This window comes from Trichechus manatus, unplaced genomic scaffold (assembly GCF_000243295.1).
Source record: "Trichechus manatus latirostris isolate Lorelei unplaced genomic scaffold, TriManLat1.0 scaffold00037, whole genome shotgun sequence".
In the NCBI taxonomy this organism is placed as follows: domain Eukaryota; kingdom Metazoa; phylum Chordata; class Mammalia; order Sirenia; family Trichechidae; genus Trichechus; species Trichechus manatus.
Genome location: NW_004443973.1, coordinates 19,563,726 through 19,588,928, shown reverse-complemented (window position 1 = coordinate 19,588,928; position 25,203 = coordinate 19,563,726). Strand labels below are relative to the sequence as shown.

The window sequence follows — 25,203 nt, the reverse complement described above, 5'->3', positions numbered from 1 at the left end:
GATGGATATCCAGTTTTGCCAGCACCATTTGTTAAAAAGACTGTCTTTTCCCCATTTGATGGACTTTGGGCCCTTGTCGAAGATCAGGTGACCGTACGTGGATGGATTTACATCTGGGTTCTCAATTTGCATTCTTCCTTTGTTTTTATCCATTTCTTCTGATCCTTTTTTTAAATCCCCTCTGGTTCTTCTTTACAGCATAAAATTATAGAATTTCAAGGCTGGAGGGTTAAGGGGTAAGGAAACTATGTATTGAGATCCTTGAGGAAGACACATTTTGTATGTATAAGAATTATTTGAAAGCGTAGATACTTTTTGGAATTGTGCTTAGAACACCACACTACTGACTAAAATACTGTAAACGGGATGTTAGATGAAGGGAAATAGTTTTAAATTTGGACTGCAGTGTGATCATTTCCATTCTGAATGTAAAGTACTGAATATTAATAAGACACAAAATGAAGGTTTTCACAGTGATAATGCATCAGATTCTAGTTGGGAGAAAACATGAAAAAAAATGGGAGAGCTGTGTTATTGCATTTTTATACTAGCACTCTTTCTGCAAAGCAATTAAATTGCCTTGCCACCTCAGTTATTAGAAAGCAAAAGGTTAGAAAATACAATAAAACTGCACATTATTTCCAAAAAGAACTGAAAGTTATTGGACTGTGAGATATTTGAAATCATATCAAAAAGCAGAATTTATGGTGCTATGAGTTATGGAAAAGGAAATTGAATTGTGTGTTTTATTTTTAAAACACAACCACTAAAAAGGTGTTTCCATAGTAACAAGGTCAATACCAGTAGCCATTACAGACCTTCCTCTTTTCTGATAGTGGGTTTAAAGATCGTTTTCAAATACCACTTTAAAAGCTCTATGAAAAAGTACAGCTTTTCTGATCATTCATCTGAACCAAAATGAGGAAAAACACACATGGAGTATTGAATTTCTCATGTTTTATGGATTATAAGCATTCATGGCTGTCATATTTTCAGAAAGAAGCTGCCTGACTAGCTACTATGCCAACCCAGGATCACGGGATTTGATTAGCGTGATTGTTAATCTGAATAAACAGAGTTGTTTGCAGTAGCATTCAAACAGAAATAAAAGATGGCACAGTATTTAAAAAAAAAAAAAAAGCCCTTCTTTTAACATCTAAATATTGAAAGGGTTATGTAAATAATCCCTGTTATTAGAAAAATTTCAAAGAGTCAGAGGAAATACATTACCACAAGAGGAAGTTCAAACAGATATAGGCCACATTATATTTGCAACAGAAATAAAGGTTTCTTTGGCCATAAAAGCAACTCATTTAACCCCACCAGGAAGTGACCGCCCCTTCCTCTTTCCTTTCAAGATATACTGCCTTCTATGATAACCATTTGTATAGCCTTCTCTTTTCCACTAAACTATAAGCCCTTTGAGAGCAGAGATATTTTATTTCTCTTGTATCCATGATAGTATCTATCATAGTATTGTATACATAACAGACACTGAGAAAAAATGAGTGGAGAATAAACCATGAAAAATAATCACACAACAGTAACAAAATATCTCCTTGTCTAATATTAAAAACATCTCCTTGTCTAATATTAGAAACAATGAGAAATTTAAAAATGTGTACTTATGATTTTAATCTCTTTAAGCCAAAAGGTGCTTGATCCTTGTTGCACACTAGGGTCACAGTTGTTAAATAAATCCAGTTGCCTGGCCCCTAGACCAATGCTAGCAGAATCTCTGCAGGTGGGGCCTCTGGCATCAGTATTTTTTTTAAAAGCTACCGAGGTGATTCTAATGCAGTCAGTGTTGAAAACCATTGCTTTCAGTGCTTTTAACTCATGACTAATTTATTTACCTTACTCTTTCAGGTATGTGTTTATTTTTTTTCTCAATATAGCCTCATTGTACTATATTTACAAATTTATAAGACCTTTTATCAAAACTAATGAATTGCTCCCTCGAATCACTTTTCATTAAGAAAAAGCTTCAATGAAAACAGTTTGGTCTTAAACAATTAAAATTATAACCAAGTATTATTATTTATTGCATTCTTTTCAAAATACCTATTAGCTTTTTGGAGCCCTGGTGGTGCAGTGGTTAAAGCTTGGCTGATAACCAAAGGATTGGTAGTTCAAATCCACCAGTAACTCCTTGGAAACCCTATGGGGCAGTTCTATTCTATCCTATAGGGTTGCTATGAGTTGGAATCGACTCAACAGCAACAGGTTTGAATTTTTGGTATTACCTTTTTGCTGCTGTGAATTCACCTTTTGAAAACCAGAGCTGTACAGTACCAATAAAATAGACACTAAATAAATATCAGTAGAATTGAGTACATGCTTCTGTACTTTTATTCCGAAATTTCATGGGCCTGTAATGCCTTTTACTTCCCTATCTATCTGGAAAAATTCTTATTCATCTTTTAAAACACCCAGATCATATTTGTCTTCCTCCAGGAAGCCCTCCCTGATGTGGACAGACTATTAAGCACGGACTTCTTTGGTGCTGCCTCTGTCCCTTGTTCATACTTCTACTTTGCCTTTTTTTTTTTTTTTTAAATTAAGTCCCTTCTATATACTTGATTGTGAACAACTTGCAGCTTTGGGAAAGTCAGTACCAACCTGACTACCCCCCACCCCCAACCCGGCACAGCACAACAGCGGCAGACAATTGGCACTCAATAAAGTGTTTGCTAAATGAAAGGATACATGTCCACATTGAAATTGAAATGAACCAGGTACAATACAAAAATTCTATGAACCAGGATTAAGTTACTTGAAGATACAATTAATATAAACATTATAGATATTTAACTTTTCTCTTTTATTTAAATCCTTTAAAAATAGGTTTTTTTTATTTTACAAAAAGGCAATTTTAAATACAGTTAGACTAGATATTACAAATTTACTTCCAAATGACCTTGACATAAATTTTTTTGCTATTTTCCTGGTAAACTAAAAAGCCTAAAGTAAGCATATACAGTAAAAAATGAAGTAATTTTACAAAAGAACAATTAATCCATAAGAAAAAATAGGTTACTTTGGGGACTTCATTATGAAAACAGCTATGTGCCAGGGTTTTTTTTCTCCCGAAGAGAGAGTCTTCATTCAAGACCACGCATGTCCCTTGCACTGTGCTAGCCATTATGTCTTAAATTAATTTTACCTTGTCTTGTTTAGAATAGAGAAAAAATTTAAGGTGGCATGAAAACTCCTTCATGTATTATTTATTTATTCAACAAATATTTATTGTGCGTGCATTATGTGAATCCAATTCTGTATTTAAAGCCCATTTAAGCCAGTGTCATTCTAGCACTTTCTCAGGACTATCCAGTCTTTATCTGGTTAATCTATTCTATAACCAAGGCACACACTTCTGAATTTTATGAACAAGTGACATTTTTAAAATTTGGGGTGCCAATATCAAGTTGTTAACATTGTATTTGGCCAAATACCAGCATTAAAAACAAATACTGCTGTCAGCTATCACCATCAGTTTATAGATGAGAGGTTTTAACACAAAATAATTAAAGAATATAATCTTAGAAGAGTTCAAATGTACTCAAAATGCAGTCAAAGACAATACATTTAATTTAATGGAGAAAAATATCCACAATGTTCTTTAATTTTTTCATTTCAGCCTAGACTTGTGAAACTTTATTACGAACAAGCCCAACTCTGAGGTAGATACAGAAATTCTGGCTATCTACCACTTTTCCTCCTGAGTGTTACACTTTATACCTATTTCTCAATATTCAAAACCCCTCCTTTGTTCTAATTCTCAGGGCTGGTCATTAAAATAAGTAAAATTGGTTTTAATCCCATCAGCCATACAGGGTCCAACTAAAAATTCAAGTCTTCTTAGCTGTAATTATTTCATCTTATTTTGTCAAGTACTAAAGAAAAATGGGCTCAAGCATAACAACGATCATGAGAATCGCACAGGACTGGGTAGTATTTTGTTCTGTTGTACATAGGGTTGCTATGAGTTGGAACCGACTCGAAGGCACCTAACAACAACAACGAAACATGATGAATCTGATACAATAATTACTTTACATTCCTGCATTTATAATATGTTATATAAATATCTATGTGAAGACTATATGTCAAAGACCAATAAATGCAATAATAAAACTTACATGTGTGGACCCAATGAAACTACCCTTGCCATTACAATTCCAAGAATCAGAGTTGTTAAAACTGTAGAAATAAGGGATATCTGCAAAATAAATTTTAAAAAAGATATTGTCAGTTTAAAATGGAGATTATTTTATTTAAAATATTAGGCCCTTCCCTACTTACTTTATATAAATTTATTCAAAGACTTTACTACCTAATCCCTTAGTAGTTTATTCTTACGGATTTGTGTTGATAATCTCAGGCACGTAACTTCCTATCAAATCATAACCTTAGTTCTTCCTTTAACCCCCAAACAGGAAAGCAACTACTGTAATCTTGCAACTTGGATTTCTGTTTTTAGTGGCTTTCTGTTTAGAATACACAACTGGTGATTGTAATTTATGAAAGTGATTTTAGTTTATGAAAATAAAAATAAAAATGTTCTCTTCTTTCTTCAGGACCTATTTTGATTGTTGACTTGGGCTTTTTACATAACTGCTGCTTTTTCTGTCTTCAGGGTTGGTATGAGTCGGAATTGACTCGAGGACAGTGGGTTTGGTTTTCTGTCATTATCTTATCCCCTCTCTCCCAACACAACACACGCACACATTTTTTTTTTTTTTTTAGAGCCTGTGTTTCTCCTCTCTGTTCTCTAGCTCTCTGTCAGACTATTTTTTACATGGTTTTGCCCTTTGGTCTGTTTCTAGGTCTGCTTTGCCTCTTTCTCTTCTGTCACTATTTCCACTGGTTAAAATATAACTGGTCCCTGTGTGTACGTGCCCTCATTACTGGTTAGAGGTCGGTGTTTATGTTCTTTTCTTTTTTTTTTAAATGGATAAGCACATTTTTTCTCTGATCAGAAAAAATTTCATATAAAATTGCTTTTGTTTTACATGATTCTCATTAATGCTGTTTTTTGGGATGTTGGTCTTTAACTTGCCCAAAGCCACACAGCTAGAAACTGGTAGAACCAAAGAAAAAAAAAAAACACCAAACCTCTTGCCATCAAGTTGATTCCAACTCATAGTAGTGACCTTATAAGACAGAGCAGAACTGCCCCATAGGTTTTCCAAGGAGCAGCTGGTGGATTTGAACTGCCGACCTTTTGTTTAGCAGCTGAACTCTTAATCACTGCAGCCACTAGGGCTCCAGAAACTGGAAGAGGGGGGCTCAAATGCAAGCAGCCTAACTCCAGATCTTGGCTCCTAACTACTCTACTTTGCTCATTGGAAGATTTATTTAAATACTTCAGACTGACACATTTAATGAACATTTAAATGTTCAGGTATTAAAGATATGATAGAAAACCAATAACTTTTTTTCATAAATGCCTTGACATCTGCTCTCAGAAGATAACATTTATGTCTACATTCACTATGTGAAATGGAGAAGAGTTAAATCATTAGATAATTCATAGAAAAAAAGCCCCTTTTGCTATACACTCTTGTTTATTCCTGGAGGACTGCTAGAGATGGAGGGTGGAATGGTCAGAATACTCCAGAATATCGCCTCCACCGTCATGTCTACCTGGATGGAGAGACTTCATAACCGTGGATACACAACAACAAGCATCACAGTGAAAAGTAAAACTCAATCAACTGCTGGATTTTTCAAAATAGAATATAAACATATCATCTGTATAATTCTTTTTAAAAAATCCTCATCACAACGTTTGGCATTATGTAGATATAGCACCTATAATAAATATTTTGGGTAAAAATAAAAACATTCCTTGAGAGTAAAAGAAATAAAATATAATCAGATAAAGCTTAATCTATGTAAATAAACTTATGTGGTGAGTTGTATAATTATTTGGTTCGTTTCTTTAAAAAAATATCAGCATTTCTCTTTAACAAAAAGAATCATAAATATTGAACAAATTCTCAACAATCAAGCAATCAATACAATGACATTCAAATTATCTGGATAAAAAAGATACAACAGACATTGTAATTTACAAATAAAAATATTTTAAGTCTGTGAAGTGATTCATCTTTATATCTTAGAGTTAGTTTGGTTTTAAATCATTTTAACTACTATAAAGAGGGATAGAATTTTTTCCTAAGAAATTAGATTTGCTTTAAGTATAATTCTTTTTATTTTCTAAGTTTAAAATGTGCTGTCTGACATCAGTGAACCTACCTTAAAAAAGAAAAAGGAGGACATATTTAGTTGACGCTCATGAGTTAGTTAACCATCAGTTTAAAAAAAACTACCAGTCAACACAGTCTAGTCTAACATAATCATAAATCACCTGAAACTAAAGATAAATATTGTAAATTAAGACTTTGTCATATAGACAGTAGTTCAACAAAAATAATGCAGGTAACAAGGTACATTGCCGTGTCTATTTAAAATGTAAAAATTACCTTTCCAAGCTTTGCTATATCTCGGTACAACGATAACGGCAGGTTAAAGACAGCTGTGGAAAGCACAATAATGAAGTGGCGACCAATAAACAAGTTTTCCGGATCAACTAAAACACAATAAATATTATAAAACATTTATAGGTATAAGAAGCACTCCAATAACACTCCAAAAGAACTAAACAGTTAATTATAAAAAAGTGACTTAAATAACATTAAATACAACCTAAATGAAAACAGATTTTAAGACCAAATAAACTCCATAAAACCACATAAAAATAAAAATATATCATAAAAATGTAAATACTAAAAAACTTTAAGGATGAACCAATAACTCAAATAATGTTTTAATATTTTACATTCCAGTTATTTTAATAGCATCCTATTTCCCTGCTTCTGCTTTCCTTTGTCCTCTTATAAAATACTCGTAATCCAGAAACTACGAAGATAATTTTTAAAGGTAAAAAATATTAAGTCATTCTCTATCTAAAACACTCCAGTGGCAAAACCCTTCATGTAGCAGGTAAGCTACATGAAGACAGGACGTTTTCTGAATATTTTTCACTTCCGTATCCCAAAAACCTACGGCAGTAAACTTTAATGAAATTTCAAAAATCAAAGGCTTCGATTAAATATTTTTATCCTTTTTATTTTAATTTTATTTTTATTTTAACCTTTTGTCAAGAAAGAAGTGGTTTCCCTGAAGGAAAGTAGACAGAAGCAACTTTGTGGATGTAGGAAAGAAGTTACAGGGAAGCTACTGCAATCTGGTATATACTACAGATTCTTGGATATCATAGTGGGACTAGTCCTATACTTAAAATCTAATTTCTATAAATCTAGCTTTGGGAAATGATGCAGGACATCAAATGTGATTGCAATGGTGGAAATGGTTTGGGAGGTATAGATAAAATGAAAATGTATTTTATTTTTTTAAAACAGTTTTTTTGAGATATAATTCACATACCATACAATTTACACATTTAAAGTATTTCCCACATTTAGTATATTCACAGATATATGCAACTATCACCAGTCAATTTTAGAACATTTTCTAAAAAAGAAACCCTGAACCCTTTGTCTATCATCTATCGTTCTACCTTCCTCTCCCCTAATCCCTAAACAACCACTAATCTACTTTCTGTCTCTATAGATTTCCCTATTCTGAACATTTCATATGAATGGGAATCATATATTAGGTTGTCCTTTGTGACTGGCTTCTTTCACTTAGCATAATGTTTTCAAGGTTCATCCATGTTATACTATGTATCAGTACTTCTTTCTATTTTATGGTTGAATAATATTTCATTGTATGGATATACTACATTTTGTTTAGCCATTGGTTTGTTGATTGGCTTTGGGTTGAGTTTCCATCTTTTGGCAGTTGCGAATAATGCTGCTATGAACATTCAGGTACAAGTTTTTGTGTGGACATTTGTTTTCATTTCTCTTGGGTATAGGAAAAATATTTTTAATTAATCAACACAGATGTACTGAGTCCTTACTAACTACTAGATACTTCATATTTGTTACATTATTTTGTTTCTCAAAATAACCTCAACTCACAGTCATTTGATACCCATATTATTTTATACATGAGTTATTTTATTTAAGAGACAACTGAGGCTCAGAAAAGTAAGTAACTAATAAGCAATAGGATTTAGATTTAAACTCAAATTTTACTCTCATTGTCTTAATCAAATTGTTTCCCCAAAAGAAGTTTCTCTCTTTGGGGTTTTATGCCATTTTTTAGAATTATAAATTCCAAATTTTATGAATAATTTGTAACCATAGAAGACAATGTAGTTCATCCTCTAACCCCAGAAAGCCTACATTTATTTGACCATGATTGCTTGCCTAGTCTATGCTGGGCCTTCTGATCAGTAGGAAGGGTAGAAATTGAGAAGCAGGGAGATAGGCATAGACAGACAAAACAATAATCACCTCAGTGTCTCAGGGCCATATGCTCCATATGCCAACGGGAGGGTAGGGAGGCTTCCTGTAGAGGTGACATAGGGCCTGAGGCCTCAGAGCTGGTTTAGAGTTTTTAAGGTGCATGCAAGTTGGATGAGTTAAAGAGAAGTAGAGGAAAAAAATCTATGAAACAGTGTGGAGGCAGAACAGACACGATGGGCTTGAATCCCAGATCCACTGCTTACTGGATATGTGACATTGAGTAATTAAATAGAAGACTCTGAGACTTAGATTCTCAGTTGCAAAATGAGGACAATTTAGGAGCTTTGCAGGATGGCTGTTATATTATGCAATGTGTCTGGTACCTAGTAGATGTTCAATTAATGTTAACTATTATAATTATTATGGTTGAAATGCTGGGTGCTGGGAGATTAAGTGGCAGAAATAGGGCTAGAGAGGTTGGCTAGGGGCATATTGCAAAGGACTCCTTTTACCTTGCTAAGACATTTGGATTTATCTTGATAGTAGAGTAACATCTCTTCATAGAGGTTCATATTTGGAGATCGAAAATATTTCACTATATTATAAATTTTCTTATATTTAACCATAAAAATATGTATCTAGCTTACTATTTGATTCTCATCCAAACCAAAAAAACCAAACCCGTTGCCATCGAGTCGATTCCAACTCATAGCAACCCTACAGGGCAGAGTAGAACTGCCCCCCATAGGGGTTCCAAGGAGCACCTGGTAGATTCGAAGTGCCAACCTTTTGGGTAACAGGCGAACTCTTAACCACCACGCCACCAGGGTTTCCTTGATTCTCAGGGGGATTAAACTAACAGTTTATTTTTTTTCTTGTAAATATGTATTTTTTAAAGATATCTTAGCACGTAAATGAAGACTGCTTTTATCTTTTGAGTATCTACCAGTATAAGTAACTAGAAAACCATTCTACTTTCCTCATCAATTTCTATCTATAGAGTTACATATTAAAGATGTAGCAGTCACCACCAGGTGGGTGATCTAGGGCCACTTGCTCCAGTGGCATCATTAGCAGGGTGAGGGGCATGCAGACTACACTGGTTGACATTGTCAGAGGGGGTGACACCAAAATGACTGACTATAAAAATATCCCTGTAGTTAGTTATAACAACAAAAACATTTTTCGTAAGCCCAGCTTACATGTATCAATAAAAACTCTATGCTAATTTACTTTTTAAACCTTCTAATGTACTCTCGTCAGACCTGTCATTATTATCGAATTACAATGACACTTTGAATTACGCAGTTTTGTCCGCATGTGCTACAAGCACATGCTGTTGTTTTTGTTGTTGCCAGTATTTTTACAGTCGCTGACTGTTTCAGATTTTCTGGTGTTTTAGCTACAATATTGTTGGTAATTAATATTTGTGAACTTATATCAATAACTTTTTTGAGAATGAAGTAGTAATTAAAGGAAAAGAATGAGTGATATAAGGGAATTACGATTTACAAGTAATGTTAGTACAAAAAACATTACTAAGGATTCTGTATGGTCTAGTATGGGAGGAGGATGGGGGAGGGATGACACCATAAGTTACTGCCCTGGGTGACACCAACTGTAGTGATGCCACTGACTTGCTCTTTGTGTCTCACTTTTCTTTAGTCAATAAATGTTGACTGAAATAGAAGATGTCTGATGTAGACACTATGTTTCCAGTATTCATCAGTTTAATATACTTTCAAAGTACAAAATTGGGAGAGGCCAATTGATACTGAAAAAGCCAATTCCTTTCAGTCTATGAATAAAACAAATCCAGTTTGTGGGAATTGTTTTTGTCAGATTGCCTCAGAAATTCATAATGAACAAAAAAGTATTTATGTAGCCGATGATCACTAATATATATACTTGGTTGGATAAAAAAAAAATGTTTGTTTGTTTTTTTTAATTTAGTAATTAGAATGTTATTGTCTGTGATTAAAAGTTTCAATTTTTAAATAACTTTAGGAATTCTTTTGAGATTCTTTTTATGAACTGATTTATATTATGTATAACTGCATTTAATGTATGAATGCAAGAATTTCTCATTTATTTTCCATTAAGAAGTTTCATGAATATAACTGCTTTTAAGATATAGTAAGATTCTTCAAATTAATAGTTGGAGATGACTACCTAATCCTAAATATTTCCTCACTTTTCCCCTTTGCATATCATCGTAAACAGTAAAGGAAATAGTAGATCTCATTAGCTCTTTGGACAATGGATGGGGACAATCAACAGCCAATAACAGTCTAAAAATATTTACTTATAAAAAATATCATTTAACTGTAGAAGCTTCTAGTGTCTTGTTTTTGTTCTGATAAAAAGAAGAAAATCAGGTTGGGGGCCTTGGCACAAAATACGTATATAGCTGATCTACAAGCTTAAGAACTAATGTTGAAAATTCTAGTTTGTGTTAATATTAACTTGCTCAAAAGCTGGAAGCTACCTTTTAAAATTTATTCATTTTTAATAGTAAATACAAACAAAAGTTGTAACCATAAAGTAAAGCATATTTCCAAGGATTTATATACTGTAAAAGCTGTGCTTATCAAACTATTCACTTAAGAAGCTATATATCTAGTCCAATGAAGACACTATTATTTTAATTCATTGAGCTTTTTTTCAGATATCATGTTATTATTATCATTTTTTAAATTTCCTCAGTGGTATCAAGTCTTTGTGCATTAATACTGTAAAGTCTGAAGTCTATAGAAGCCAAGTCTGTCAAATAAATGAGTAATTGTGGTTTACAAAAAAAAAAAGAGCTTTGACTCTGAACAATGAGACTAAGTTTCTTATATGGCTCATAAACTAACTTACAAGAAAATTCCAAGATAGAAATTTCAAAATGACATAAATTTTACACCTTGTATACAAAACAATCAGAATGGAATTTAATCATTGTTTATAGTTTAACTCAGCCATAACTTAACAACCAACATAAAGTTGTGAATTAAAACAATAAAACAGGAAGCTCAAGTTCCAAAACCCCTGAACAAAACTATTAATGCACTTCTGATGAACAAAATTTGAATTAAATTATTTATATATCTGTTTCTATTTACTCTTTCAAACCTTTTTCTCTACTAATATATTTAGTAGAAAATATATTTCTTTCACTGGGAAAATTGTAAGGCCTAGATAAACATTAAAACAAATGCTATAATTAGTATATAGGAGCCTAATAACAGGATCTCAATTAGCATAAAAGACAATTTTCACTAATGATCTAATAATGACATATGGTTTTTGCTCAGCTACTAACCTAAAGTTTGGCAGTTCGAACATACCCAATGGCACCATAAAATTACAGCTTCTGTAAAATTATAGTCAAGAAAACCCTATGGAACAATTCTTCTCTGTAATACATTGGGTCATCATAAGTTGGAATTGACTCTACAGCAATGGGTTTGGGTTTTGCTTTTTTTATTAACTAAACTGATACTGAAACAAAAATGCACTTGAATAAGCATTTTAAACATTTAAAACAAAGTAAATTGGCTACATTGAAAAAAATTAAATTATGTAACACCCCACTGCTTATACCATTTCTCATTACGTTGTCTTATATCAATAACCAAGACTTTGGTTATCTGGGAAAAGCATGAGCGATTGCCCAATTGCCAGCCGAAGACATTGGTGACATATTTCAGAGAGAGAGAGAGAGAGAAAAAGCTTTGCTAAGGATTTTATCTACTGCTAAAAATACCCTGGCATCATGCTTCACAATATATTAAAAAAAAGGAACACATTATAAACTAGCACAATCAACAATGGTGAAGAAACTATGAGAAAAACAAAAATATCTTCTTTGTATACGTGACCTCATTTTTAAAAATCATATTTATTATAAAATTAATAAGCAAGATGGACGTTTCAAAGGGAACTTTAGCCTTTTCTATGATGTTTTCATTTTAATGAGGTGTATATATACATACGTGGAGCCCTGGTAGTGAAGTGGTTAAGAGCTTGGCTGCTAACCAAAAGTTTGGCCGTTTGAATTCACCAGCCGCTTCTTGGAAGCCCTATGGGGCAGTTCTACTCTGTCCTATAGAGTTGCTATGAGTCAGAATTGACTCAACAGCACACAACAACAATTTGTATGAATATCTCAAGTTACATGTATTCTTAAAACTGAAAATTCTGAAAGTAAAAATAATAAAATAAATGTATTTAAATCCTCAAAATTTTTGTTTTAACTTACCTCCTGGGATTCTTTGAAAAACTTTGCTCAAAGTATCTCCAGTTATTATGTTGTAACTTATCATAGCTAAAAGAAAAAAATTAAAATAATACAGTCACAAACAATCTATTACATATTTCCTGAATATTCTGAAAAGTAATCAGTTATCACTTCCCAAATATTGGCATAATCCTACTACCTTCAAATACAAATTGTGATTACCAATATGCCCAACTTTAAAAATAACTAGACAACAGATTTAAGGAAGAGTATTACCATATTTTTCACAAACAATGTGCCCATACATATAATGCACATAATGTACCTAGGAAAATAATGCACAAAGGGGTTGCACAGTTGGCAAAAAAAGGTATAACACATGCGTTATTTGTGTAAAAATGTGGTAATTTGTATTACAGAAAGATTTTTCTTTATAAATTGATTCATCCCAGAGTACCTTTAAGTAAGGAGTTTTGGTTGTCACTTAAAATGTTATTTATTTTGTTACTAAAGTTCAGTTTTCAAACACTTTTTCAGGAATATATGTACTGCTTTAAGTAAGGAATAATAATAGAAAATTATGAAGCACCGAAATAGTCCCTCGATTGAAAAAGTAAGACTTTTGGGGAAATATATTCTTAGCCTTCTGTGGAGACATAAAGATCAAGGGGTTTGAACAATAGCTCCTGTGGTACTTACTGATTTTTAAGACAAAGTCAACTTGGGTATTGGTGAATGTTTTAACATTTTACTTATTTAAGAAGTTCTAGGAGCCATGGTGGCGCAGTGGGTAAGAGCTTGACTGCTAACCAAAAAGGTCAGCAGTTCAAATCCACCAGTCGCTCCTCTGAAACCCTATGAGGCAGTTCTACTCTGTCCTATACGGTTGCTATGAGTCGGAATCGACTCAACGGCACATAACAACTTAACAACAATAACAGGTGACATTTTAACCATTATAGTGCAAACTTTAAACAGCATGTTGATTTTGCACATGGTTTCCACAAATCCTTAGGTTTTCAAAAAATTCAGCCTTAGAAGAAATCTATTATTTCTCTCATTCACTTTTAATCATTCTATTTTTCACCAGACTAGGGAAGCACAAACATTAACCCAATGAAAATCATCCTCATTTTATTTAAATAAAAGATTCAGAAAACAAACCAAAAGGATCAGAAAATAATGGAGAAAATGGCTAATGAAGTAAACAATTTGAAAAATATTTCAATTGTTAATATTCTTTAATGACTAATGACAATTAAAATTATTTTATTCATAAATGGCTGTATATTTATGCAAATAATTGCAATATTCACCTTTACAACCATCTTACCTATAAAAGGATACAAAAACTGTAGAACAGAGAGGAGAAGGTAGCCAGGAAAGCCAAAGGTTTTATTGACCAACGACTGGTAAGTGTCTGTTCCAGAGAGGGCCCCTCCTTTTATCAGTAAAACAAGGGAAAAGTCTGTGGTAAAAATAACAAATAAAAAAAATGTCGGATTACATTTAATGCAAAGGTGTTTCATGTTTTGACTTACTTAACATTGAGAAAAAGGTAAATTTTAAAGAAGATTGTAATACAATGCTATGGTATTATGACAAGTATTCTTTCTTTTCATGGAGCATTATCTTTAATGAAGCAGTACTGTTTCCAGTTACATATTTTTCTATTTAGGTGAAAAGATACTTAACATATTTGTGCAATGAACTGGACAGAAGGAGGTACACAGACTAAGAGTCAAAGAGCCAGTGTTCCATTTTTCTTTACTAACCTAACCAACAAACTATCATCAGGATGTAGCTCAATTTTTTAAGCAACAGACTGTACATAATCATATATTTCATAGGTATTCAATGTGTGAAGACCAAGAATGAAAAATGCATATCACATACTAGTTTTATGAATTTACAATAAAATATAATTAGGAGAATCAGAACATTTATTTTATAACAAAGTAAAACTAGTAATTACTTTATAGTTATTGTGGTTAAGAAAGCACTGTTTTTGAAATTTATATTTCAGTACCTATTAAAGAGATTAATTTGAAGATACAAATGCATAGACATTTTATAATTATAATTTAATGTCTCTCTGTTTTTTCATTTCACTAAATGTTTTTTGAATACCCAGTGAAAGGCACTGCAGTTGTATTGGATAGACTACTGTGTACAAGGAATGTTTCGTACTCTCCTTCTCCCTTAAGTTTTCATCATAGGTGATTTCCTTTTAATCTTTAAATAATTTGGAGATGCATTAAAGTACAGAGAAGAAAATACAAATCATTGCAATATGATTTCCACCTTGATTCACTTCCACATCAATGAAACTTCTTTCAACAAGTTCATCAATGATCTCCAAGTCAGTAAGTACAATTGACACCTCATAAACTTTACTCATATTTTCTCTTTCAGCAGTATATTTTGGTGTTTATCATTCCCCTTTCTCAACCGTCCTCCCTTGTTTTCTGTAAACAACACTTTCTCTTGGTTTTCCTCCTACCTCTGCAGCCATTTATACTCAATTTCTCACTAGTTTCTTCCGCTCTACCCAAACCCTGAATTCTTGGGATTTTTTCTCATTCTTTAAGATGCCCCACTTTGATCTCACCTATACCCATCAAATATTAGTAACCCCCAGATCGGTATCTCCAGACCAGACCACTTATAAACTACAGACATCTATATTTATCTGCCTAATAAACATTTTACCTTGAACATCTCATAGGCATCTCAATCTTAAAATGTCCAAATTCTAATTTCTGTTTTTGCTCTGGAACCTGCTTTTCCATCCACTTTCCTCCAATCTATGAATCGTACCAACAGAATCGTGAGAACTGCCCTAGAATTTTTGGTTATCCATTACCACCTATATTTCTTTGGTACACTAACTACTGTACCATAAATATTATCCAATTATATCCCCTTGTTTCTAATCTCTACCTTGCTTTATTCTAGGGCTTAGGCCTTTATCATTTCTGTCTGGATTGCAGCAATAAACTCATGGTAGTTCTCTCATTCACAAATCTGGCCCTCAAACAAACCTTTTTTTTTTTTAATATTTTCTCCCAAAAAATACGTTCTCGACATTCCCCCTCAACCTGATGGATGTGATTACATCATAAATCTGATTATGTATCTCTTCTGCTTAAAATCCTCAAGAGGATCCTCTAATGTTTTTAGATAATAATCAACTCCTTTCATGAGGCAGAAAAGTTATTTATTAGCTGTGTGAAGGTGAGTGAAGAATTTGACTTTTCTGAATCTGATCTGTAAAGTAAGGGCAATACGCCAACCTGGAAGGGTAGTGTGAGGATTATGGTGTTTAAATGTCTACCACAATACCTGGCATATTATAGGGGCTCAATGAATCAGAGCTTGCACTATTTTGACTTATTTTTGAGAAGCTGCCTGTTGTGATGGAAAAAGCATTGTGTTTAGAGCCAGATAAATATGATAATAATAATGATAACAACTACAAAAACACCAGCTAATACTTTCATAATACTTTCTGTGTGCTACCCTTTTTGGAAAATGCTTTACATATATTAATTCCTTTAATCTACACAACAGCTGTAGGTAGGTGCTATTATTATACGCATTTAATAGATCAGAAAAACGAGGCACAGAAGGTTAAGTAACTTTCTCAAGTCCACACATCTAGTACAGAGTCAGATTATAAATCCTAGTAGTCTGGCCCCAGAATCCAAGCACTTAAACATAATCTCAAATCTGTTGCTAGTAACTGTGTGATCTTTGGAAAATCACTTTAACCTATAAAAGGCTCAACTTCCTTCTCCATAAAAGTAGAACATTACTACCTGTCTCATGGAATCAAAAGGATTAAATATAGTGGCTGCTTTATGGTCACTACCTAGTCAACCCTCAGGAAACTGTAATGATTTCCATTACATGAGAGTCTTCACATCTGTCTCTGCAAATCTAACTTCATCTCTCTCCATTTACCAATATCAACCCTACGTTTTTGCCAGACTGAATCACTTACACATTTCCCTTTTGCATTTCCAGAGTTCTCTCTGCTAAGAGTACCCTTCCATTTTCTTTGCTAACTCATATTTTTTTCATAAACACTCGGTGGAGCTGTCTTCACCTCCTCAGAACATACTTGCCCTTTGAAGCTGGGTTAAATGCTTATGTCCCTATCATCATCCACATATTTTTATTATGATAGTCTTCATGATGTATTATAATTATTTGTTGTGTGTGTGTGTGTGTTTATTTTCCTGCCTGACATATACTTTGTAAGCTTCATAAAGGCAAGGATAATGTTCTTCATTATATTATCAGAGTTTCAGTGACTGGCACATTAGTAATCAATAAATGTTTGTTGAATGAATCTAGGATCAATATAGCAGGACTGCTAAAGGCCTACATATCTATTTCTAATTTGGAGTGATTAAATTATCAAATAAATAGATTTTTAAATATTTTGCAAACACAAATGAAGGAGCAATTAATTCTACTTCTTTTAGTTGAAATTAAGAAAAGCTACATAGAAGAACTGAGCAATGCCTTAAAGGATGAACAGAATATCTCACTAGGTAGAGAAGAAAAGGCAGGGGGACAATCAATGGGAAGGCAGCATGAACACATATTCTAGATGTGGGAAACAGAGTAGTGTAGAATGGCTAACACATAACGTCCACACATGATATAGCGTTGGTGGTAGGTGAAAGAGAGGTAAGTGAGACAGAAAGGCTGGAGATGAGATTAAGAATGCAGACCGTGGCCAAACTATGAAGAGATTTGAATGCAGTAATTTTTTTCTGTTGTCATAGAGTCTTAGAATATTTTGACTGGCAAAGTAACAGATGATCAGAGCGAGGTTTTCTAAAGGTAACTCTTGTAGCAACATGGAGGACTGATCAGAAAGTGGAGACATGCTAGAGGCAGGAAAACTGAACAGCAATTTATTGGTCAAGGAAGAGAATCAGAGAGGAGGCAACCGATTTCTTAGATGTTTTGAAGTTGTTGTGATTAATTGTATGTTTAGGATGAAAATGTTGAGAATTTTTTGGAAATGCAAAACGTACTGCTTAGAGGCAGGGCCAAGATGGCAGAATAGTCAGATGCTTCCTGTGGTCACTCTTACAACAGAGACCCAAAAATACCAGTGAATCAATTATATACGACAATCTAGGAAGTCAGAATTAGTGAGACTGAAGATAAAGCACTTGACACCAATGTATTTGAGGAAAAATCAGATAGAAGAGTTTAAAAAATGAAGACACCCTAAGAATTGTGTGGGACACTAATAACCTATCAGTGATTGGAGTACATGAACAGGGAGGAGTAACAGAAAATACAGAGAGAATTGTCAAAGATTTGTTGGCAGAAAACTTCCCTGATATCGTGAAAGACAAGAAGATATCTATCCAAGAAGTTCATTGAATCCTACACAGGGTAGATCCCCCCAAAAAGTCACCAAGACATATTATAATCAAACTTGCCAATAACAAAAATAAAGAGACAATTTTAAGAGCAGCTAGGGAGAAATGAAAAGTCATCAACACTGGAGTGTCAATAAGACTAAACTCTGACTACTCAGCAGAAACCATGCAGGCAAGAAGCCAATGGAATGACATATATAAAGCCTTGAAGTAAAAAAAAAAAAAATTGCCAGCCAAGAACCATATATTCAGCAAAACTGTCTCCCAAATATGAAGACAAAATTTGGACATTTCCAGATAAACAGAAGTTAAGGGAAGTTTGTAAAAACCAAACCAAAATTACAAGAAACATTAAAGGGAGTCCTTTGGCTAGAGAACCAACAATACCAGAAACAACCCACGACTAGAACATGGGACAGAACAACCAGATATCAACCTAGAGAAGGAAGTCACAAAAATAAATCAAAACTAATACAATGAAAATCGGAAAACAGAGACATCAGTACGTAAAGATGACGTTAAAACAAAAAAGAGGGGCTAAATAATGTAGTCATAGAACTTTCATATGGAGAGGAAGTTAAGGTGATATCAAAAATAAAAGATTAGTTTAAACTTAGAAAAATAGAGGTAAATTTTAAGGTAACCACATAGGAAACCAAAAAATCTACACATCAAAATAAAAAAGACGAAAAACATGAAGACTCAGCAAATACAAAATCAATGATAATGAAAAGAAAATACATAAAGAAAAACTACTCAGCAGAGAAAATTAGGTGGAACAAAGAAACTGCCAACAACACATAAAAAATACACCAAAATGACAGCACTAAACACATACTAATAATTACACTGAATGCAAATGGACTAAAAGCACCAATAAAGAGACAGACAGTGGCAGAACGGATAAAAAAACAGGATCCATCTATATGCTGCCTATAAGAGACACACCTTAGACTCAAAGGCACAAACAAACTAAAACTCAAAGGATGGAGAAAAAATATATCAAGCAAACAACAATCAAAAAAGAGCAGGAGTGGCAATATTAATCTCTGGCAAAATAGACTTTAAAGCATAATCTACCACAAAGGATAAGGAAAGACACTATGTAATGGTTAAAGGGTCAATACACCAGGAAGACATAACCATAATAAATATATATGCACCCAACAACAGAGCTCCAAAAGACATAAAACACACTCTAACAGCATTGAAAAGAGAAACAGACAACTCCACAGTAATAGTCGCAGACTTCAACACACCACTTTCAGTGAAGGACAGAACATTTAGAAAGTACTCAGTAAAGACATGGAGGATCTAAATGCCACGATCAACCAACCTGACCAAAGAGACATACACAGAACACTCCATCTAATAGCAGCCAAGTATTCTTTCTTTTCTAACCACATGGAACATTCTCCAGAATAGACCAAATATTAGGCTTGTTTGTTAAAGCAAGCCTTAACAGAATCCAAAACATTGAAATATTACAAAGCATCTTTTCTGATCATAAAGCCATAATAGTAGAAATCAATAACAAAAAGCAAGGAAAAAAATCAAATACATGGAAACTGAACAATACCTTGCTCAAAAACTACTGGGTTATAGAAGAAATCAAGGACGGAATAAAGAAAGTCATAGAATCAAATGAGAATGAAAACATGTCTTACCGGAACCTTTGGGACACAGCAAAAGCAGTGCTTTAAGAGGTCAATTAATAGCAATAAATGCACACCTCCAAAAAGAAGAAAGGGCCAAAATCAAAACGTTAACACTACAACTTGAACAAATAGAAAAAGAGCAGCAAAAGAAGCCCTCGGGCACCAGAAGAAAGGAAATAATAAATAGTATATTAGAAATAAATGAAATAGATAATAGAATAACAATTGGAAGAGTCAACAAGATCAAAAGCTGGTTCTTTGAAAAGATCAACAAAATTGATAAACTGTTGGTCAAATTGACAAAAGAAAAGCAGGAGAGGAAGCAAATAACTTGAATAAGAAATGAGATGGGTGATATCACAACAGACCCAACTGAATTAAAAGGATCCTAACAGAATACTATGAAAAATTGTACTCCAACAAATTTGAAAACCTAGAGGAAATGGACAAGTTTCTAGAAACACACCACCTACCTAAACTAACGCAAACAGAGGTAGAAAAACTAAAGAAACCTATAACGAAAGAAGAGATTGAAGAGGTAATAAAAAAAACTCCAACAAAAAAATCCCTGGCTCTGATGGCTTCACTGGAGAATTCTACCAAACTTTCAGAAAAGAGTTAACACCAGTACTACTAAAGGTATTTCAGAGCATAGAAAAAGATGAAATACTCTCAAACTCATTCTGTGAAGCCAGCACAGCCCTGATACCAAAGCCAGTTAAAGACACCACAAAAAAAAAAAAAAAAAAAATTACAGACCAATATCCCTCATGAACATGGACACAAAAATCCTCAACAAAATTCTAGCCAGTAGAACTCAACAACATATCAAAAAAATAATTCAGGACCAAATGGAATTTATAGCAAGTATGCAGGGATGGTTCAACATTAGAAAAACAATCAGGATAATCCATCACATTCATGATAAAAACTCTCAGCAAAACAGGAATAGAAGGGAAATTCCCCAACATAATAAAGGTCATTAATACAAAGCCAACAGCTAACATCATTCTAAATGGAGAGACTCTGAAAGCATTCCCGTTGAGAACAGGAACCAAACAGTGATGCCCTTTATCACCACTCTTATTCAACATGGTGCTGGAGGTCCTAGCCAGAGCAATTAGGCTAGAAAAAGAAATAAAGGGCATCCAAATTGGTAAGGAAGAAGTAAAAGTATCCCTATTTGCAGATGATATTATCTTATATATAGAAAACCCCAAAGAATCCACAAGAAAACTACTTGGACTAATAGAAGATTTCAACAAAGTATCAGGATACAAGATAAACAAATCAGTTGGATTCCTCTACACCAACAAAGAGAACTTTGAAAAAGAAATCACCAAATCAATACCATTTACAATAGCCCCCAAGAAGATAAAATACTTAGGAATAAACCTAACCAGAGACGTAAAAGACCTGTACAAAGAAAACTATGGGACACTGCTGCAAGAAACCAAAAGAGACCTGCATAAGTGGAAAAATAAATCATGCTCATGGGTAGGAAGACTCAACACTGTGAAAATGTCAGTTCCACCTAAAGCGATCTACAGATACAATACAATCCTAATCCAAATTCCAATGACATTTTTTAATGAGATGGAGAAACAAATCACCAACTTCATATGGAAAGGGAAGAGGCCTGGGATAAGCAAAGTATTACTGGAGAAGAACAAAGTGGGAGGCCTCACACTACCTGATTTTAAACCCATTATAGTGCCAGAACAGAACAAGGAACACTGAGTGGTTTAAAGTTTAAAGTTTTTAAGTGGTTTAAAGTCAGAAAAGGTGTGTGTCAGGGTTGTATCCTTCCACCATACCTATTCAATCTGTATGCTGAGCAAATAATCTTGAGAAGCTGGACTATATGAAGAAGAACAAGGCATCAGGATTAGAGGAAGACTTATTAACCTGTGATATGCAGATAACACAACCTTGCTTGCTGAAAGTGAAGAGGACTTGAAGCCCTTACTGATGAAGATCAAAGACCACAGCCTTCAGTACGGATTACACCTCAACATAAAGGAAACAAAAATCCTCACAACTGGACCAATAAGCAACATCATGATAAACCGAAAAAAGATTGAGGTTGTCAAGGATTTCATTTTACTTGGAGCCACAATCAACACTCATGAAAGCAGCGGTCAAGAAACCAAACGATGCACTTCAATGGGCAAATCTGCTGTAAAAGACCTCTTTAAAGTGTTGAAAAGCAAAGATGTCACCCTGAAGACTAAGGTGCGCCTGACCTAAGCCATGGTGTTTTCAATTGATTCATATGCATGTGAAAGCTGGACATTGAATAAGGAAGACTGAAGAAGAATTGATACCTTTGAATTGTGGTATTAGAGAAGAATATTGAATATGGACTGCCAAAAGAATGAACAAATCTTTCTCGGAAGAAGTACAACCAGAGTGCTCCTTAGAAGCAAGGATGGTGAGACTATGTCACACATACTTTGGACATGTTATCAGGAGAGATCAGTCCCTGGAGAAGGACATTATGCTTGATAAAGTAGAGGGTCAGCGAAAAAGAGGAAGACCCTCAACGAGATGGACTGACATAGTGGCTGCGAGAATGGGCTCAAGCATAACAATGATTGTGAGGATGGCGCAGGACTGGGCAGTGTTTCGTTCTGTTGTACACAGGGTCGCTATGAGTTGGAATCCACTTGACGGCACCTAACAACAACAACACTATACTGCCGTGGTAGTCAGAACAGCCTGGTACTGGTACAAAAACAGACACATAAATCAATGGAACAGAATTGAGAATCCAGAGGTAAATTCATCCACCTATGAGCAGCTGATATTTGACAAAGGCTCGAAGTCTGTTAAATGGGGAAAAGACAGCCTCTTTAACAAATGGTGCTGGCGTAACTGGATATCCATCTGCAAAAAAGTGAAACAAGATGCATATCTCACACCACGTATAAAAACTAACTCAAAATGGATCGAAGACCTAAATATAAAATCTAAAATGATAAAGATCATGGGAGAAAAAATAGAGACAATGCTAGGAGTCCTAATACATGGCATAAACAGAATACAAACCATAACTAACAATGCACAAACAGCAGAAGAGAAACTAGATAACTGGGAGTTCCTAAAAATCAAACACTTATGCTCATCAAAAGACTTCACCAGAAGAGTAAAAAGACAATCTAGAGACACGGAAAAAATTTTTGGCTACGACATATCCAATGAGGGTCTAATCTCTAAAATCTACAAGGTACTGCAACACCTCAACAACAAAAAAGACGAATAACCCAGTTAAAAAATGGGCAAAGGATATGAACAGACACTTCACCAAAGAAGACACTCAGGCGGCTAATAGACACATGAGGAAATTCTCACAATCATTAGCCGTTAGAGAAATGCAAATCAAAACTACCATGAGATACCATCTCACCCCAACAAAACACTAATCCAAAAACCACAAAATAATATATGTTGGAGAGGTTGTGGAGAGACTGGAACACTTATGCACTGTTGGTGGGAAAGTAAAAGTGTACAACCACTTTGGAAATTGATTTGGCACTTCCTTAAAAAGCTAGAAATAGAAGTTCCATACGATCCAGCAATTCCACTCCTTGGAATATACCCTAGAGAAATAAGAGCTGTCACATGAATGGATATATGCACACTCATGTTCACTGCAGCAGTGTTCACAATAGCAAAATGATGGAAACGACCTAGGTGCCCATCAACAGATGAATGGATAAACAAATTATGGTACATACACACAATGGAATACTACACCATGATAAAATACAATGATGAATCCGAGAAACATTTCACAACATGGGATGAATCTGGAGGGCATTATGCTGAGTGAAATTAGTCGCAAAAGGACAAATAGTGTATGAGAGCACTATTATAAGAACTCAAGAAAAGGTTTAAACACAGAAGAAAACATTTTTTGTTGGTTTACGAGGCTGTGGAGGAAGGGAGAAGGGAATTCACTAACTAGAGAGTAGACAAGAATTATCTTAGGTGAAGGGAAGGACAGCACACAATACAAAGGAAGTCAGCACGACTGGACTAAACTAAAAGCTAAGAAGTTTCCTGAATACAACCAAACACTTTGAGGGACAGAGTAGCTGAGGCTGAGGTCTGGGGATCATGGTTTCAGGAGACACCTAGGTTAATCGGCATAACAAAGTTTATTAAGTAAATGTTCTGCATCCCACTTTGGTGAGTGGCATCTGGGGTCTTAAAAGCTTGTGAGCAGCCATCTAAGATGCATCAATTGGTCCCAACCCACTTGGAGCAAGGGAGAATGAAGAACACCAAAGACACATGGAAAATACTAGCCCAAAGGACTAAAGGACCAAATGAACCAGAGACTCTACAGCCTGAGACCAGAAGAACTAGATGGTGCCTGGCTACCATCAATGACTGCCCTTATAGGGAATACAACAGACATTCCCTGACAGAGCGGGAGAAGAGTGTGGAGCAGAACTCAAATTCTGTAAAAAGACCAGACTTAATGGTCTGACTGAGACTGGAGGAACCCTCAAAGCCATGGCCTCCAGATGCTCTGTTAACTCAGAACTAAAACTCCTCTGATAAATATTAGACTGGACTATAAAACATAAAATAATACTCGTGAAGAGTGTGATTCTTAGTTCGAGCAGACACAGGAGACCAAATGGGCAGCTCCTGTCCACAGGTAGGATGAGAAGGCAGGAAGGGACAGGAACTGGCTGGATGGACACAAGAAACCTGGATTGGAAAGGGGGAGTGTGCTGTCACATTATAGGCATTGCAACTAATGTCACATAATATATGTATAAATTTTTGTATGAGAAATTAACTTGAGCTGTAAACTTTCACCTAAACCACAATAAAATAAATAAGTGAACAAAATGTACTGCTTAAAGTTAACAATTTTCTAAGAATGTAGTCAATAATAAATGTAAATGCTTTCATTGCTTGTAAAATACAGGCTATAGATACAGTCTCTTAAAAGTTGTAAAAATCTCAAGTACCAATCACTATAACATTTTGATTTCTCTTTAAACATACTTGTATACAAATTTTTAAATAATCATTAATAAATTTATGATATTTAACAGAAAAATTCTCTTTTAAACCATTATATATGCTTGGACAATAGAAATTATTTTAGTCTAATCAATTAATATGAAAATCTTAGAGCAAATTCAAATATAATAATTTGTTGTAATTCTTTGTTTACCAATATTTCACAAACATGAAAACAGAACTTAGAAAAATTACCTTTTGAACTGTACATAGCTCATCAGAGACCTTAAAAAGACAAAAGATCAATCCTAGTGACAAAGCACTGTTTAATTTATAGTGTCAATTAAAAAAAATTATACCCAACTTGTAGGTTTTTCTCTTAAAAGCCTGATTAAGAAACAAAATGAATCATTGTCTATAATACATATTTTTTCTTTTCTTTTGTCTGGTTATCTTTTATTAATTAAAATTATTTAAGATTTGGATCATGCAACTAAATAAGAGTTACTAATTTCCACTAGTTTTATGTATATATATTA

At 34.1% G+C, this 25,203-nt stretch overlaps 1 protein-coding gene across 3 annotated transcripts in view; it reads right to left on the bottom strand.

Moving 5' to 3' along the window:
* Positions 1-25,203, bottom strand: part of SLC38A11 (solute carrier family 38 member 11) — a 59,902-nt gene that overhangs the window by 29,658 nt on the left and 5,041 nt on the right. For 2 of the 3 annotated variants that reach the window (XM_004375573.2, XM_004375574.2), the window contains 4 exons: positions 13,943-14,077; positions 12,631-12,696; positions 6,492-6,598; positions 4,143-4,222 (listed from right to left, as the gene is read on the bottom strand). In XM_004375573.2, coding sequence (XP_004375630.1) covers positions 4,143-4,222; positions 6,492-6,598; positions 12,631-12,696; positions 13,943-14,077 — 388 coding nt within the window. The remainder of the gene's footprint in view (positions 1-4,142; positions 4,223-6,491; positions 6,599-12,630; positions 12,697-13,942; positions 14,078-25,203) is intronic. The other variant, XM_004375575.1, reaches the window with a different exon arrangement.